This window comes from Talpa occidentalis, unplaced genomic scaffold (assembly GCF_014898055.3).
Source record: "Talpa occidentalis isolate TD23 unplaced genomic scaffold, MPIMG_talOcc4v2.1 talOcc4.7, whole genome shotgun sequence".
NCBI classification, from domain to species: domain Eukaryota; kingdom Metazoa; phylum Chordata; class Mammalia; order Eulipotyphla; family Talpidae; genus Talpa; species Talpa occidentalis.
In genome coordinates, this window is record NW_023605083.1 from 6,948,439 (window position 1) to 6,966,404 (window position 17,966).

Here is a 17,966-nt window from a genome sequence, read left to right on the forward strand (position 1 = left end):
GATTAAAAAGTAGACCATAAAAAAATCACTTGTGTATTGAATAAAAAATATGTATAAAAAAAGAAAAGAATATGTATAAAGTATGTTTGTCTTGCTGTGTGTATATATACATTATATATAATTTACTGCTGGTGGGAGTACAGAATGATGCAGAAGAGGTCAGCAATTCTTCAAAAGGTTAAACATAGAGTTACATGACCCACTCTGGATATATACTCAAAAAGAATGAAAAATATTATAGCTACATAAAATCTTGTATACAAATGTTCATAGCAGCATTATTATAACAGCCAGAAAGAGGAAACAATCCAAATGTCCAGCTGGTAAATGGATAAATAAAATGTGCTATATCGCTGCCATGGAATATTATTCAGTCATAAAAAAAAAAAGAAATGCAGCATTTATATATCTAACATGAGTAAACCTTGAAAATACTCTGACTGCTAAAGAAGCCAGTCAAAGACTACATATTGTATTACTCCATTTATATGAAATGTACAGAATGGGCAAATCAGTGGAGAACTGAAGGGTAACAATCGATTATGAGGTTTCTTTTTGATGTGGTGATGGTTGTATAAATGTGAATATACTACAAAACACTGAATTGTATGCTTTAAATACGTGAATTATATAGTATGTGAACTGTGCCTCAATAAAGTATATGTATGATATAGGAAAATAAGCAACATCACTCACTGTACCTACTATTCACTTGAGGAAACAATCTAACATAATCTTTGAAAGAACTCTATGCACCATTCTCTAATGCCATCCTGATCCCTCTCCTGTTATCCTCTTTACAGCCCTATCATATTTATATATAGTTGTAAAACTATATCTTCAAACATTATATTAAAAGAATAGTATATATATAGTCAGTTCTGCTACAATATAAAATGTGCATCTCTAAAATCAGTGAACTGTGTGATAAAAACCACAGCTTACAGGGGAAAAGGGCTTAGTGATACATGTTTTAAATATAGGGATCAAAATGGAAATAAAAAGAGACCCCTTAAAAAGAAAGGGAAATTGTAGGCTTCTAATAAGGATAGCCCAGTTTCAGACATGTAAAATGATTAAGAAATATATAAATACTACAATAATCACAGCATATTACTTTGAAAAACATTTAAAGTTTGCTTAAAGATGTAGACAATGCACAGGTTGCAATCTGAGTTACTGGGAAGTAGTTGCAGAAGAGTTAACTGATGTCAAACAAAATTCTAGCACTAGATACAGACAGGACAGGAGCAGCTCATAACTGAGGTGGCTGAAAGATGGTTGAGGTGTGTGCATTTTGTGTATTCCTATATGGCTCATCTTAGCTGGGTGCAGTTTTCTGCATTCATGTATTTTTCTTGAGGACAAAGTTACACATAAGCAAGCACAAAATCTGCATTATACTTGAACTGTTCGATAATATAAGAATAGCATTGATACATTTTCAAAACAAGCATTTCAACAGAACTGACTATAATTTTTATGATTCCTCTTTCATAATCTAACCAAGTTTTTGGTCAATTTCTCTTTTGGGTTTTTTCTTAATAATATGTAGAAAATATCTTAATGCTACTCATTTATCAAAAATCTACACTGTAGTATCTTCTCCCACTCTCTGGCTTATAATTTCACTTTTTTATGGTTTATATTGATGACCACAATTATTAATTTTAATGTAACTGAACTTTTAATCTTTCTCTTTATGATTTGTAATTTTTATGTTCTTTTTAAGAGATCTCCCCCTACGCTGAGGTCACAGACATGCTACTATCATCTAAGTTTTAAATTTTATTGTCTCTCTCCTTGTTTTTTATTGAAATGGTAATTGTCTTCAGGCATATGAAGAACTTAGATTATCCTCAGAAGTACAGTTGCAGTAGAGTTATAAAGAAAACTAAATGACTACAAAGAAACTTGCTAAAAAGCATAAGACTATTTTGCCAAAATAAAATTTGTATTAAGATGGAAAATAATATAAGAATAACCAGTCAAATTTTAGTTTATATCACAACCCCCTCCAATGGAAAAAAAATTTTAGTTTCCAAAAATAAAACAATTACTGCCTATCTATATTTGCAAACTGCGGAGAGCAGAGAATATTTTGAATTGTCACATGTCCATGTTCCTAGTTGAAGAGAACAATGCTCCACCTTCTGATTTCAACTCTCAGAATATAAACATGTCTTTTCTGTAGTCTATTAACACTACATTTTCATGCTTTTTGTTGGTGATTTTGCTATTTAAAACGCCTCCTGCTAATAGTGCTGAAGCGCTTTGTCTAGTGATTCTGATTGTAGAGAAGGACGTGATCTGCCTAATGAAGAAAACAGTTATGTTCTAAGCTTCATTCCAGCATGACATAAAGTGCTATCTTGGCCCTGAGTTCAATGTTAACCAATCAGCAATATATATTAAATAAGGATCTTTAAACAGAAATATATAAGTAAAATAAGACTATGTATTGATTGACTAAAAAATGTGATGACCAGAGACTTGCAGAAACCTAACCCTATATTTTCCCTTAGGAGCAATGGTTCAGGATTCACTAATTCGGTGTCAAGTCAACTTCATGGTATATAAATACATGAATAATGAAAATTGACTATGACTTCAAAGTTTTAAAAAGAAAATTAAAGGTAGGACTTGGAAGTCTATCAAGCAAGTTTTTTATGATACTGTCAGTCCCACATTTTTCTCACTATATATATATATTTCCATTGGAAAACTATTACAGGCTTAAAAGCAAATATTATATGTATATAGTGATTTGCCACCATCCAGAATCTCCTATTTTGTATTGAATATCTAGCAAGCAGACTTCAGTCCATACCTGGATTTTATCTAGATTTGATCCATAAGTGGACTTGATTCATTCTCCCAGAGATGAAATTTAATAACTCAATTTATAAAACAATGATATATAAACCAGAATAGAAGTTGTATTGATTTATTTTCTAAAAGAGTTGTCTCTTTTTGTTAACATAAAGAGGGAACTATGCAGGGAACTTTGCTCCATTCTTAGTGTCAAGGTATTTGGGAAGTCAAATTAATAAAAACGTGACTGGCAGGTACAGCACTAGAAAATCCTAAAAGAGATTTAATAGTGAGAATAATCTACTGGACTATCACTGTCCTACAACAGAAAATGTATTTCAATAATAAAATATTAAGAGTTAACTAGATACTAAAACATGAGTTTGCTCATACAAATCTTTTAGATAAGGAACCGGGTTATGGGAAATCAAGAATCTTATTAGAGGTTGTATCTTCAAAACTATTCATGGGCTTCGCAATGCTTTTTGGAATAGAATCCAAATTCCTCTCTATGCCCAGAAAACCCTGCAAGATGTCTCCTGTTTATCTCCCCATCTCATATCATCATTCTCTCCTCCTCACATACTATAGCTCTAGTCATTTTGTTCCTCAAGTACAACAAATCCTTTCCTAGACCAAGCCAGGCTGTGCACTTGTTAGTCCCTCTCCCTGGAATGCTCTTCTCCTAGCTCATTCTATAACCATACCAATCTCAGCCAATTACACTTCTTCGAAAAAATCGTCCTTGAATAAAACATCTAAAGCGGCCTCACCTAAAATCTTTCTTCACTCTTTCACTTCATTCATAGCACCTTATTCAATCTAAAATTACCGTGGGGCCTCCCCGGTGGCGCAGCGGTTGAGCGCTGGGTTGCGAAGCTGCCCGCGGCCTCTGCGGCGCCGGTTCGATCCCCAGCTGCTCCCCGGCCAGCGAAGGAGGGTCCCACATGGCGCGCAGACCTCTCCTGCCGCCCGCTGCTCCCCTCAGCAGTGTACTTCGGTCCTTCTGCCTGCTCTGCTCCCCGCTCTGGCTCTGGTGAATTCTCTCGCCCTCCTGGCTTCTGACTGTACCCAGTGCATGTATAAACCAAACAAACAAACAAACAAACAGATAAATAAGACATGCCTCTAGAAAATTAAAAAAAAAATAAAATAAAATAAAATAAAATTACCGTGATCATTTTTCATTTACTTGTCTATTTTCTCAATAGAATGTAAATGCTTAGTAAGTAGCAGCTTATCTGTCATTTATTGCTATATTCCTCAAATCTAGCCCAGTGCCTGGCACACATATTGGTATCAAGTATGTGTTGACTAAATGGCTAAGATGAATCATCATTTACCAGAGATAGGGCAGGAAAGACTTATGGATTAAGAGGGTTTCTGGACAAAATCGGTGCCTCCCTATCCCTCCATGTCGCAGTGTCCACAGAAAAAAGTTAATATTTATGCAGCACACTAGGACAAACAGACAAGACTGTTGGCAATCATAGATGACCATCACAAGGACCCTTGTCATCCCAGGGCCAGGCCAAGAGGTTCATTACTTCATACTGCTTGGAAAATTCTAGGTTGTGACCTATAAGATCTCTTCCTACTCTGAAATTCTAATTTTAATGAACTCTCACAAGGAATTTAATAATTCTTAGCTATCTACTTTTGTATTTACATTGAATTTATAAACTGTATTTATAAATTCCCTACACATAGTTCACAATCTATTTACTTTATCATCTATAATTTTTTTTTTTATAGAGGCATGTTTTATTTATTTGTTTGTTTTGTTTATACATGCACTGGGTACAGTCAGAAGCGTGGGAGGGTGAGAGAATTCACCAGAGCCAGAGCGGGGAGCAGAGCAGACAGAAGGACCGAAGTACACTGCTGAGGGGAGCAGCGGGCGGCAAGAGAGGTCTGCGCGCCATGTGGGACCCTCCTCCGGTGGCCGGGGTGCAGCCGGGGATCGAACCGGCGCTGCAGAGGCCGCGGGTGGCTTCGCAACCCAGCGCTCAACCGCTGCGCCACCGGGGAGGCCCCCTATAATTTTTTTATACTGAAAACTGATCTGAGAGTAGGCTACTAGTATATGATAATTTATAATATCAAATGTAGCAGTCGATGAGAAAGCTACATTTTCAAGGTCAATATCCCAACAAAGTTCAGCGCTCAAACTAGATGCAGACTCCAAAGTCAAAGAGTCTGTACTTCTTTTATGCCAGTTACTTATCCCTTTATAACATGTCATCTACACTGACTTTGTTGACATACTAGGCTAGCATATTACCCAGATATTTCATCAAGTTCCTGTAATTCAGAAAATCTATAAGGTTATACTCTAAACTAATTATATTTATTCATCCTATACATTAAAAATTGGAAATAAATTTGCACCGCTTATGTCAATTATACCTCAATAAACCTGAAAAATAAAATCTGATGGTAGTGATCAAAGTAAATACCACCAATAATATGACAGACATCTTGTGTCTCTTGAACTAATCACTGAAAGGATAAAATATGACTTCTATGATGTTTCTGCCAAAAATGTAAAGTAATGTTTTATAAAAAACCACCCATAAGTCTGTATAAAATGAATATTCTACCAAATAAATTATCTGTAGTCTTAAAAAATGTTAAAGGCATGAAAAACAAACAATGATTAAGGAACCATTCCAGATTAAAGGAGACTAAAGGGATATAAAAACTGGATTATGCTCCTATTCCGAATGCTGGGCAATAATTTTTTTCCTTTTGCTATAAAAGACATTAGTGAGAAAACAAAATTTGAATAAGGCCTACAGATTAAAGTATATCTGCTAAGATAAAAGTATATCTGGTAATTTTATGATTTTGATAATTGTGTATTGGTTATAAAGGAGAGTATCTTTGCCTTTAGAAAAAAATGCACTCAAATTTTTAGTCCAAACAGCACATCTTATCTATAACTAACACATAGTTCAGAAAAAATATTCAGAATACACATACATATCATATATTGTATATAATATATGCATGTGTGTTATACATGTAATATGTGTCCCTACATACATTCTATCTATGTATGAATATAGATACATAGAGAGGGAAGGAAGACAGAAAGAAAAAAAATTAACTGAAGGTATACGAGTACAGAAGAAGTCATTTGAAGAATGCATGCATGCTATCAGGAGAAATGCTGGAGACTTCACCAGTTTTAAACACAGAGAGATGGAACTGAGAAAACATACCACACAATAGCTACATCACTAATTTTATTATGAAAGAAAGGCAAGAACTTTCTGTAACAAACCCTTCTCAAGAACAGCATTTTCTTATGTATTTGTAACTCTGATGGTCTTTTGTTAATAATGGAGAAAATTATGGTAAGCAATACATCATAAAACTTGGAATCATACACTGATTTTCAAAAACAATCCTTTAACTCAGTCATTCCCAAAGTTGCGTAAAATAAGGAGGCGTTTTGGGGAAAAAAATAGAATGATTTAAAATGTTTGCCTATATCAGAATAAAGTACTATATCTTGAGTAGACAGATACACCAATGGCATTTTGCTGGCTGAAGACACAGCAATCTAATTCAGCAGTCCGAAGCCCGGGAAAATGTTGGAAGGATATAAACAGAAAAATACTTCAAAGTCAAAAGCACATACAAGGTATTTTATTATTCATATTAATCCAATATTTATATAAAAATGCATTTTATCTAGCTCATAAGTAAATAAAAAAACTGCATAAAGTCAATTCAACAAATGCCTAAATTAATTACTAGTGCTCAGTTTAGCATTTCTGCTAAAACCTTTAAATGAAAGAAAGAAAACAACTTACACTCTGAAATGATTGCTGTTGGTAAATATCCCATGAAACTGGGAAAAACAGTTCCCCAAGTGAGAATCATTCTCTCCACTAGCCACAGTGCTTCCAACCAGCTTGATTCACTAAGTCATTGAGGCAGTGCTGGTTAGCAGACGCGAACTAAGGAATAGCAGAATAGTAAGGTACTAAGTAAGTATAATAATACAAACATTATTCACTGGCAGATAATTTACTGCCAACACACAGAATTTAGGGTTATGAAATGAAAACATTAAGGAACTGCTTTCTGGATCAACATAATAAGACATACCAAAGTCTTAGTGGGATATATACTACCAAAGTAGTTACCTGAATAGCTTAATCTTACTTTTCTTCATTATTCACATATCCAAACTGTCATGGTATTGCCTCCTCATTTATCTTTTTAGTATAAATTTCTGTGATGGTTCTTTGAAGTGACATCACTGAGTCCATAGTTAAAGCAGAAACTTAAATACTAGGATATTAAGATCTGGGAGCCTATTATTACAGCTTTAACCTCAAACATTTTGCAGTATTTACATATATTATAGTTGTCATTTCTATCATAACAATAATTTGAGAAATATAACAATAAAAATAACTGAAACAATGGAGCTATTCAATATGTGAAGTTTCGTCTCCCAAGAAGGAACCAAGCAAAACATACCAAATGAAAATAAAGTGCCAAAAATTAGACAGAATTTAATTTACTCAGTACATACTGATTTAGAAAGATGTAGAAACATCTTTGGCCCATCTGTGGGTCACAGATGTTATAAACACATAGAAAATTACCACTGAATTTTAGCTCATGACATTATCCCATTCTAATGCCTTTCAAAAATGATAATTATCTGCAAACACTCAGTTGAATCTACAAGTCTTCATCTAAAAGAAAAGTTGCTTACACACAATAAAATGCTTTAGGTTGACTTAGAAAAACAGACTGTAGGAAGTGAGACAGTACTTTATAGGGAGGGGGACAACATTCACACTTAGTGTGGTAAACAAACCCCTCCTCCAACAGAAAGGACTCTTGCATCTTTATCAATGAAACTTCTGGTCATCTGCATTTCTGCATCTAGATCTAAAATGTATCGCCTTAATGTGAGAACAACATAGAAATAATTGAAACATTTAAGTTGGGGCTGAAAGTTGATTTAATATCAGAATCAAGTTTTCTGATTTACTAAGCAATAGATAAGTACCTTAGTGAAAAAAAAAGGTAAATGTAAATATGCTAAATTAAACATTTTTAGGAGTGGAAAGAAAACCTTTGAATAGTAGAATTTGTTCTAGAATATGGTAATTTATATGGAAAATGTTTTAAATGTTTCCAAACCCCAAAACTAACCTACCAAATCATACCAAATAGGAATGGTCTACTTTTGCATAGTGGGGGAAATCTGCAATAATTTTATTTCTATTTATTTTATACTAAGGATAGACATTTCCAAATATGTATATTTACTGAGGTAAAGTTGGTTTACATTACTATAGTGTTTTAGGGTTATAGGTTCAAATGAGGTTTAAAAAAAAAAAAAACCTCTACAAATGTAGGATAGGAGTTCTGATAATGTCCACCACCAAAGCCTCAATAATCCTACACCATGCTCCAGTAGGCCTCCTCCTACACTACTCCCACTCTACCACACTCCCCTTCTGGTTGTCAGTTTTGCAGATGTCAATGATTTGTTATTGGTTTGGATTTGTCTCATCCTTTGTTTTGTTTCTCTACTTTCCATTCCATATAAATAAAACCATCCAGTATTTATATTTCTCCTTCTGATTTATTTCACTTAGCATTATCTTCCCCTGTTCCACCCAAGTTGTTGCAAATGCCAAGAGTCCGCCCTTTTTTACAGCATAGAGTATTTTCCATTGTGTGTGTGTATGTGTATCTCACATTTTTCTGACTCATCCCTCAGTCCTTGGGCACTTAGATTGTTTTCCATAGGGGCTGGACTAGTTTACATTCCTACAAACAGTATACAAGGGTTCCTTTTTCCCCTTCTCCTCACCAACACGTTTCTGATCTTTTCAATGTAAGTCCATTCTTATGGGTGTAAGATCTATCTCACTGAGTTTTGATTTGCATTTCCCTGATAATAAGTAATGGTGAAGATTTTTTCATGTACCTGTTGGCCATCTGTATGTGGTCTCTGGAGAAGCATCTATTTAGTTCTTCTGCTCGTTTTTGAATTAGATTGTTTTCTTTTTGTTGAGTTGCATGTGTTCTTTATATATTTTAAGTATCAATCCAGTAGGGTCTTTCTGTTTTACTAAGAGGTTTTCTCAGTGTATAGAAGCTTTTTAGTTTGATGTCATATTACAAAGTTAATACTAAATCAAGATATGTATGTTATTTTAAACAATCTAAATTGGGAGGGTTATTTTTTTAAGATAGCAGTTAAAGGAAATTTCATTAGAAGTGAACAAATACAGGGCCTCCCCGGTGGCGCAGCGGTTGAGCGCTGGGTTGCGAAGCTGCCCACGGCCTCTGCAGCGCCGGTTCGATCCACGGCTGCTCCCCGGCCACCGGAGGAGGGTCCCACATGGCGCGCAGACCTCTCCTGCCGCCCGCTGCTCCCCTCAGCAGTGTACTTCGGTCCTTCTGCCTGCTCTGCTCCCTGCTCTGGCTCTGGTGAATCCTCTCACCCTCCCGCGCTTCTGACTGTACCCAGTGCTTGTATAAATAAATAGATAAATCTTAAAAAACAAAAAAAAAAGAACAATTAAAAAAAAAAAGAGTTGTTTAAAAAAAAAAAAAAAAAGAAGTGGACAAATACATATTTGTTTAAGCTATATCCAAAAATGACTTTTAAAGGTCCATGAATTACTACAGCTGCCATGGTAAATTCATGTACACATGTTACCAGGAACACACAAAGTACTGCAATCTGAGTTCGATCCCTGGCCAGGGAGCTGACCCACAGGGCATAGCAGACCTCTCCTGACTCTCCCACAGCTCCCCTCAGCAGTGTATTTCAGTTAATCTGCCTGTTCTGTTCCCCACTCTGTCTCTGGTGAATCCTCTCACCCCCCACACCTCTGGCCTGTACTCTAGCTTTTATATGCATAAATAAATCTTAAAAAAAAAGAAGAAAAAGAGTAAGTTACTGTAATTAGAAAATACATTAGAGTTTCTATTTTCGTGGAGTTGTTTTCTTCTCTCTTCTACCTCTTCACACTCCTTTCTTCAAGAACCCAAAGAAATCTATCAGTAATTGACAAATATTAAGGGAAAACAAAAATGTAAATGATTACCATATTGTTTCATGATTTGTTTAAGAGAAGGGGGAAGTATGGAATAAGAGGAGGTTTCTCTTCCCCTTATTTTAAACCCAGAGAAGTGTCAGGTTTAATAATCAACACCAGTGTGCTGGGTGGGGAAGCAAGAAGTCAGTACAATTTATAAGTGATATCTATTCTGGCTTAGAATATAAATTTCATTAATGAAGACTGAAATTTGTGTGTAATTATAGACAGATGTAACAACAATCTTTTGAAACTCCATGCAAGTAAAATAGCCATTAATGTATTTCATAATCCTAGATTTAAGCAGCTTTTCTAACAAGCTGTCTGGATAATTACTAAGCTATCTAAGAATTACTATGAACTTTGCACCTTTTTAGTTCACTGACAAATGACTATTTGTTATTAGCTTAAGTAATAATACTGTATTAAAATACTTGTTTCATATACAGAAACATATGCTTGCATTTAGACTAGAATGAACTTTGTTTCCCAGAAATATATTTTGAAAAGTCACGCAGAACTCTGTAAGTCAGCATCAAGGACAACAAAAGGGAAATAAGTTGCAATTTCTCTTGGAGTCTATGATAAATACAAGCAATCTCTTGCCTAGCTAATGTTTTGGAGTATTCTTTAAAAAAAAATTATTTATTTATGCATACAGGAGCTGGGGTATAGGCCAGAGGTGTGGGGGGTGAGAGGATTCACCAGGGACAGAGTAGGGAACAGAACAGGTAGATTGTCTGAAATACACTGCTGAGAGGAGCAGTAGGCAAGACACGAGAGGTCCTCTGCACCATGTGGGTCACCTCCCTGGTCCAGGATTGAACTCGTGTTGCAGTGGCAGCAGATAGCTTCATAGTGCTGTGTCTTAACCCCTTGCGCCATCAGGAAGGCCCCAGAGGAATATTCTTGAATACAGAAAAACCTTGTTGCTGTTATCTTTTCTAAGAATTAAATAACTCACCTTGAATAGAGGTGAGGTAACTCAGAGACCAAATCCATGAGCTGTTAAAAATTTCCAAAAAAAAATTCTAAATGAGGATATTCCAAAAACTAAAGTAAATTCAACAATAGAATAGTTGTGTCAGAAAAAATTCATGGGTCTTCAGTGAGCCACTTAAAGCATGTAACTAATTTCAGCAGGCAAAGGACTCATTAAATAATATTTATTGATTAGTAACTTAAATGTTGCTAGAAAATACTACCTCATTTTAAAACTCTACTTTTTGTACTAATTACTTAAAAAAAAAATCCAGGATCTTTAATGTGGTAGTTATTTAATTTCAAAGCTTATTTTATATATTTTTGTTTTGTCAATATATATTAATGTCTCATAACAGTTTTCTCAATCACTATGTTAATATAATTCTATCGATTTAAAAAATGTACAGACCGAAGAGGCAAATGAAAATTCATAGCAAAATGGTAACAGGATTTTTTTCAACTAACAATCACTGGGTGTGGTTACCATATTAATTAGGGAATCCTATACATCACAAAACATCAAAATTGACATACTAAGCCTAACTTTTTAAAATATGGTAAGCCTATATATAAAAGAATATAGAGGTATAAATTAGGAATTATATGTCTAATAACTACACAATTCTCTTTAAACAGGTCTCTTACAGCATGACACACAATTAAGTGCTTGACTAACACTTTCTGATGATGGTTAATCAAGAAAACCTCTTTGGAGTAGAAGGATTCAAGCTGTGATTTAAAGGAGAAGGAAACAGTGGGCAGATAGGAAGAAAATTATTCCCTATATATTAGACCTTACAGCCTCCCTAGTGCAGACAATATATCTCTTTTCTTAGCCATAGGCTACCCACTTGCAAGTCTTTACAACATCCATGGTGGTGGTAAGGAACAATTTAATACAACAGCCCACCCCACAGAAAATTTCCACTCAACTTTAAAGGCTTGTCATATCTGTCCCATCAATTGGTGAGAAGAGATGAAAATGGATTCTCAAGAGCAACAGGCTTAATGCACTACCCCTAAGGTAGTAAACCATCCCACTTAGTGTAAATAGTTTTGAAACCTGGTGATATAACTATAAGATCCATTTCTCGTCTGTAAAAGCAAAGGCTAAAGCATATTAACTGCTATGGTTTCAAGACATCAGTGAAGCTAAAATACCAGGAGAGAAAGGTGAAGATCCCACTGTCTGTGGCTCTGGACTTTAACCCTAGGCAGTGAATTGAATACATGCCAAGTCCTGTTTTTAATTTTAATTTGAGTTATTCCCACACTAACCATATTTTCACTACATATTGCTAATTGTGTAACCATAAATAAAACAGACATGGTGAATACTGCAAAAGCACAGGAGACTTTACAGCACAAGAGTCAAAGCTAAAATTGAATAAAGATATCCATGCAAGAGAGCTCAGTTTATCATACTGAAAAAGGCTCAAAATAGAGAAAATGCAAATTCTCAACAACTGCTCACTGTATGTACAACCATCATAAGCTCAAACAGGATACTTAAAAGTGATAGGACTTCAACAAATCATTTTTTAATTGCTTTGGGACTTCTTATTTTAAAGATTAATTTACATTTTTTAAATTTATTTTTAAATTTTCCATTAGCATTAAAATGAAAATTGTATTGATAGTAATGGTCTATAGTTTCACAGCGTCAATGCTGGTGAATAGTTCCAGTGGGTAAAGCCCTCCATTAACAAACTATGGGATCTGATATATAGCTTTCTTAGGATTCAATAAGGCATCACTGGAATCACAGCAGTTTATATGTCGTGTATGATTGTTTGAGTACATACCAGCCTCTGAAGATCTGTGGATTTAGTAAAAGTGAAGTCATTTAAAGTTATTTTGCTGGTTAACGCTAAAGCATATGCTTTCATCAGAAAGAATACAATAGCAGTAAAAAGGACTGGTAAAACCTATCCTACTAAATTCTGAATCTAAATGGTTTTTCAGCTGCCAAATCATTTTCTGGAAAGGTATGAAGATATACCAGCTACCTGCTCTATGTGAAAACATTACAAATCAAAAGAACAACACTGATCTTTCCTCCTTTGTTAGGATATCTTACTCTTAACACTATATACCACAGAATGCATTTCATCCTGCACATGTTTTTACCTGGGACCATACCAAAAGGGTTTCCATTAATGAGTAATAATCATCTAGAAAATGCTTCTGGAGCCTGGGCACTAAGAATAGAATTATAACTGGGTTCATACATATAAGGGATAGGCAACAGAACCAGTATTATAAGGCTCCTTTTAGAATAGGGATGAAGCCACCGGCTGCTGTTTATACACTACCATTAGTAAAAGACTGTTCTGCCGGAGGCAGAAAAGTTGGTAAGTGAATGCATCAATACTGAATTCAGTCAGTGTTGCCTTCTAAATGTAATGGCTCATTCAGTGCAACCATTAAGAAGAGGCTAATGGAAGGGTTTCCTAGCCAGCTAGATTGAACACAACATGAGGTCCTCCCTTGGTATACACATTGAACAGTGTTTAATTCTGCCTCTGGTTGCCCAACTTTGCTGTCTTAAGAATGGAGGGGGGAAAGAGACTCAGGTTTTATTTTATCAATTTATGGGACTATAAAAAATAGCCATAAACCAAATATAATCCTGGCAAAAGGCATAAATGGGTAATTATAACAATTTAAGGTACTGACTTGTTATTCTATCCTTAGAAACTTAATTTCTTATAAAATAAAAAATGGTGACAGAGAAAGCTAAAAGATTAACTTCCTAGGACTTGAGGGTATCATTGAATAACAAATACCATGTAATAATGAAAGTTGGGTTTCCAGTTTGTTTTTTCCCTTTCACCTAACTCACATCAAGATTCTTTAGTTCTAAAATTTCATTTTTGCCCAAAGAGGAAATTTACCCTAGCACTGTTTCTCGAATGTTAATGCACATCTGATCATCTGGAAATCTTGCCAGCTACAATCTGATTCAATATGTCAAGGGTGGGAAATGACAACCTCAAGTCCTAACAAACAAGGTGATACTGACCATCCACACAGGACACTTTTTACAGAAGTAAAAATATAGTGTTTCCATCCCATAATTTAAAATTTTTCCATAATTTAAAATTTTTCCCAGTAATTCAATTTCTCCAGGTTTAATTTTCTCATTTGTAAAGTATTACATTTGTAAGAAAGCAGAAAGTATAAGCATTATAAGATTTAAATACTGTTACACATAAAAGCTGGGTGATAGGTACATGGAAGTTTATTGTTATACCATTCTCTCTAGTTGTGTGTATGTTTTTAAATATTCATAGTAGAAAGTTTTAAAAATATGACCACTTAAAAAGTTCACTACAAGAACTGTTTCATCTGTAAATATTTTTATTTTAATGTACTGTGTTAAAATTTTTAAAATTCATATAAGAAAACAAAAAAACACTTGGGGTGAGGGATCTTGAAGTCACACTATATAAAAAAATGTCAAAACTGATACTGTAATTTTTAAATATGTTCAGTTAAAGTGAATTATACTTCGATAAAGTTGTTTTTAAAATAATAATAAGGGCCTCCCCGGTGGCGCAGTGGTTGAGCGCTGGGTTGCGAAGCTGCCCGCAGCCTCTGCAGCATCGGTTCGATCCCCGGCTGCTCTCCAGCCACCGGAGGAGGGTCCCACATGGCGCGCAGACCTCTCCTGCAGCCCGCTGCTCCCCTCAGCAGTGTACTTCGGTCGTTCTGCCCGCTCTGCTCCCTGCTCTGGCTCTGGTGAATTCTCTCACCCTCCCGCGCCTCTGATGTACCCAGTGCTTGTATGCATGTATGTATCAATCAATAAATCTTTAAAAAAAAAAAAAAATAAAAAAATAAAATAATAATAAAACTACTCTTCATTTTTGGTTTATAAAAAACAGAAACAATGGTCTGCAGATCTCAACAGAAACCACTGCTCCCCATCACTAGGAACTGTGATGGGGAGGCTGGCTTTGGAACTCTCGGGACAGTACTGTGGTGCAAAAGTGGCCAGTTTCCCATCAGAGAACTAAGAGACTCCTTAGTGCTGCTAGTAGCAGACCATGCCAATGTCCTACATAATCGATCTCCACTAGCTATACAGAGCCTATCTTCTGGCCACCTTCTATACCTCCTTTCTCATCTTCCCAACCCACCCCCCAATTCTCAATTGAATGATCTAGGAAAGCTGTTATCAATTTTCAAAACCCCATATGCTAAAGGATCTGTTCCATTATAAATGCTGTTTCCTCTGCCCAAAAAATGTCCTCCTTACCCATTTTTTTCTGCAATTTAGACTCCTATCTCTCCTTTGTGAGCCATTTCAAGATCTGCCTCTTTTGTGAAGTCTTTAGTTGTCCATCATTTCCACCTTATACTCCAGCAGTATTTTTTTCTTATCTCTAGAATTCTAATAGAAAAGCCTGTAAATGGGGGCCTCCCGGGTGGCACAGTGTGCTGAGCTCAGCGCTGTAAAGCTGTCTGCAGCCTCTGCAGCACCGGTTCGATAGCCGGCTGGCAGGGCAGATTCCCACAGAGCAGACCTCTCCCGTCACGCCCGCTGCTCCCCTCAGCAGTATATTTCAGTCTGCCTGCTCTGCTCCCCACTCTGTCTCTGGTGAATCCTCTCGCCCTCCCGCACCTCTGGTCTGTACCCCAGCTATTGTATAAATAAAAAAAAGTCTATAAATGTGATCATGTACCCCCCAATATATATACATTTATTTAATTTGTATATGTAATGTTACACTGTTACAAAAGTAGTAAAATATGAAGTACAAAAATAAAATTTAGGGCCTCCTCTGGTGGCACAGTGGTTGAGCGCTGGGCTGCGAGGCTGCCCACAGCCTCTGCGGCGCCGGTTCATTCCCTGGCCACAGGCGAGGGAATAATAAATAAATAAATAAATAAATAAATAAATAAATAAATAAATAATGAAAATTATTGAAATTCTAAAGATTTAATTAAAATATGAAGAAATGGTCTCTGACTTTAATGTTCTTGTTTACTTCCTGTTCAAATATTATAAATCATGGGCCTCCCCGGTGGCGCAGCGGTTGAGCGCTGGATTGCGAAGCTGCCCACGGCCTCTGCGGTGCTGGTTCGATCCCCGGCTGCTCCCCGGCCACCGGAGGAGGATCCCCCATGGTGCGCAGACCTCTCCTGCTGCCCGCTGCTCCCCTCAGCAGTGTATTTCGTCAGTCTGCCTGCTCTGCTCTCCCCTCTGGCTCTGGTGAATTCTCTCACCCTCCTGTGCTTCTGACTGTGCTCAGTGCTTGTATACATAAATAAAAAATAAATCTTTAAAAAAAAAAAATAAAAACAAAAAAAAACAAATATTATAAATCATAATTACTTTTCCTTCACATGCAGATAAGAGCTTGTACCAAGAATAAAAGTATCAGTTCTTCCATTTTACTAATATATACATGCATTATTTCTTTTGTTTGAATCCATGTTTCTTTGTAAATGTTTCTTACATAACTTGTCCATTTTATGAGCATTAATTTAGTTGAATCTAGATAACATAATATATAAATACTCCCATCTAAGAATAAAACAGGCAAATACATCAAAACAAACCTAGAACTCCCACTATTCTTTCTCAATACTCACTATAGACAACAAGTAACCAATGTCAATTCCTATTTTAAACATTAATGAAGGTTTTAAGTCTTATATTTTAGTAAAGTATATATCAGAATAGCTACCTCAGGAAGAGATGTCGCAGTATGTAGTAGAGCCATGACATATACCCTAGGACCCCGTGTAGTAATCCTATAAGGCCTCTTATGGTCCACTTTCTACTATTCACATCCTTCCTACTGCTCACCCTAAGAGTGAACAGGACTTCCTGTAATGAACAGAAGATGGGAGATGTGATGGTCTTCAAAGATCAGGTCACTCTGGCTTCCACCTTGGGTTGCTTCTCTCAATCACTTATTCATTCTGTAGAAGTCAGCTACAACACTGAGCGGACCTACGGACATGCCATGTAGGGAGATACTCATGGGTCTGGCTAAGAGCCAGTGAGGGACTGAGGCCTGCCAAGAGCCATGTTAGGGAGCAGGGAAGTGACTCTTCTCCCAGGTGAGCCTGGAGATGGCTGCAGACCCACCACAACCTGGCTGCAATCTTGTGAGAGCCCTGAGACTCCCACTTAAACTATGCCTGAACGCTTAAAGTTGAGTATTTCTGTTTTAAGATGCTAATTTCTGGAGTGATTTCTCATGTAGCCATTGATAATTGAACTAAATAAAAAATGCATACAAAAAAATCATAACTTGTATTTTATAACATAAAAAATTAGACCAATTTAAACACCTACTTTGAGGAAAAGTAAGAACAATCGTACAATGGAAAACTAGACAGCAGAAAAAATTGACCTTGGGCTAATGGTATTACTGTTGAAAATTCTTAAAATCAACGTTGAGAACAAAGCAAAACTGTAGAAAGACAGGAACTGTATGAAACATTTTTAAAAGATTCAAAACATGCAATACTAAAAAAAAAAGTTCAGGAAAATGCTGACCAGCAAATTCAGTGCACAGCAGAAGGACAAAAAGAAAAGGGAATGGAATTAGGGGAGGATACACAGGGAGCTTTCAATTCCATCTGTAATGTTTATTTCTTAAACTACATGCCATATAAATAGACTCTGTCATGTTATTTATGCTTTCTATATTGTCTGAAATCTTTTACATTAAAAAATATATAGGAAGTACATAAAACATATATTTAAGTAGCCGTTGTGATGGTTCCCTGACAATGCCACTGGACTTTGGGATACATCCCACATGAGCCTACTATTCTTCTATAAAACTTAGCACACTATATCATTTATCTATTTCAAGGATGGTCTCCCTGCTTTGGCTGTGTGTAACTTCAAGATCAAGAAAAAGTGTTCTGCAAATGTTTGCAGAGTGAATTAATGGTATGAGCTTATGAGTTTCATTTTCCTAACTTAATATCTGCTTATTTCCAAATAAACTGACCATAGCTTGATCTCTATAGGAAACAATTAATTATCTAAGAAAAATTAACTTGGCAAGGCAGCATCCACTGTTTTTCATTAACTAATATTAATAA

General features: G+C 35.9%; 1 protein-coding gene across 3 annotated transcripts in view; it reads right to left on the reverse strand.

The window, feature by feature from the left end:
- PBX3 (PBX homeobox 3) overlaps nt 1-17,966 on the reverse strand; it is a 195,172-nt gene that overhangs the window by 146,126 nt on the left and 31,080 nt on the right. Inside the window, exon 2 of one of the 3 annotated variants that reach the window (XM_037495242.2) lies at nt 6,639-6,785. The exons of the other annotated variants lie outside the window; for them this stretch is intronic. Within the exon in view, the coding sequence (XP_037351139.2) occupies nt 6,639-6,708 (70 nt within the window). The 5' untranslated portion in view covers nt 6,709-6,785. The remainder of the gene's footprint in view (nt 1-6,638; nt 6,786-17,966) is intronic. 3 annotated transcript variants of the gene reach the window in all.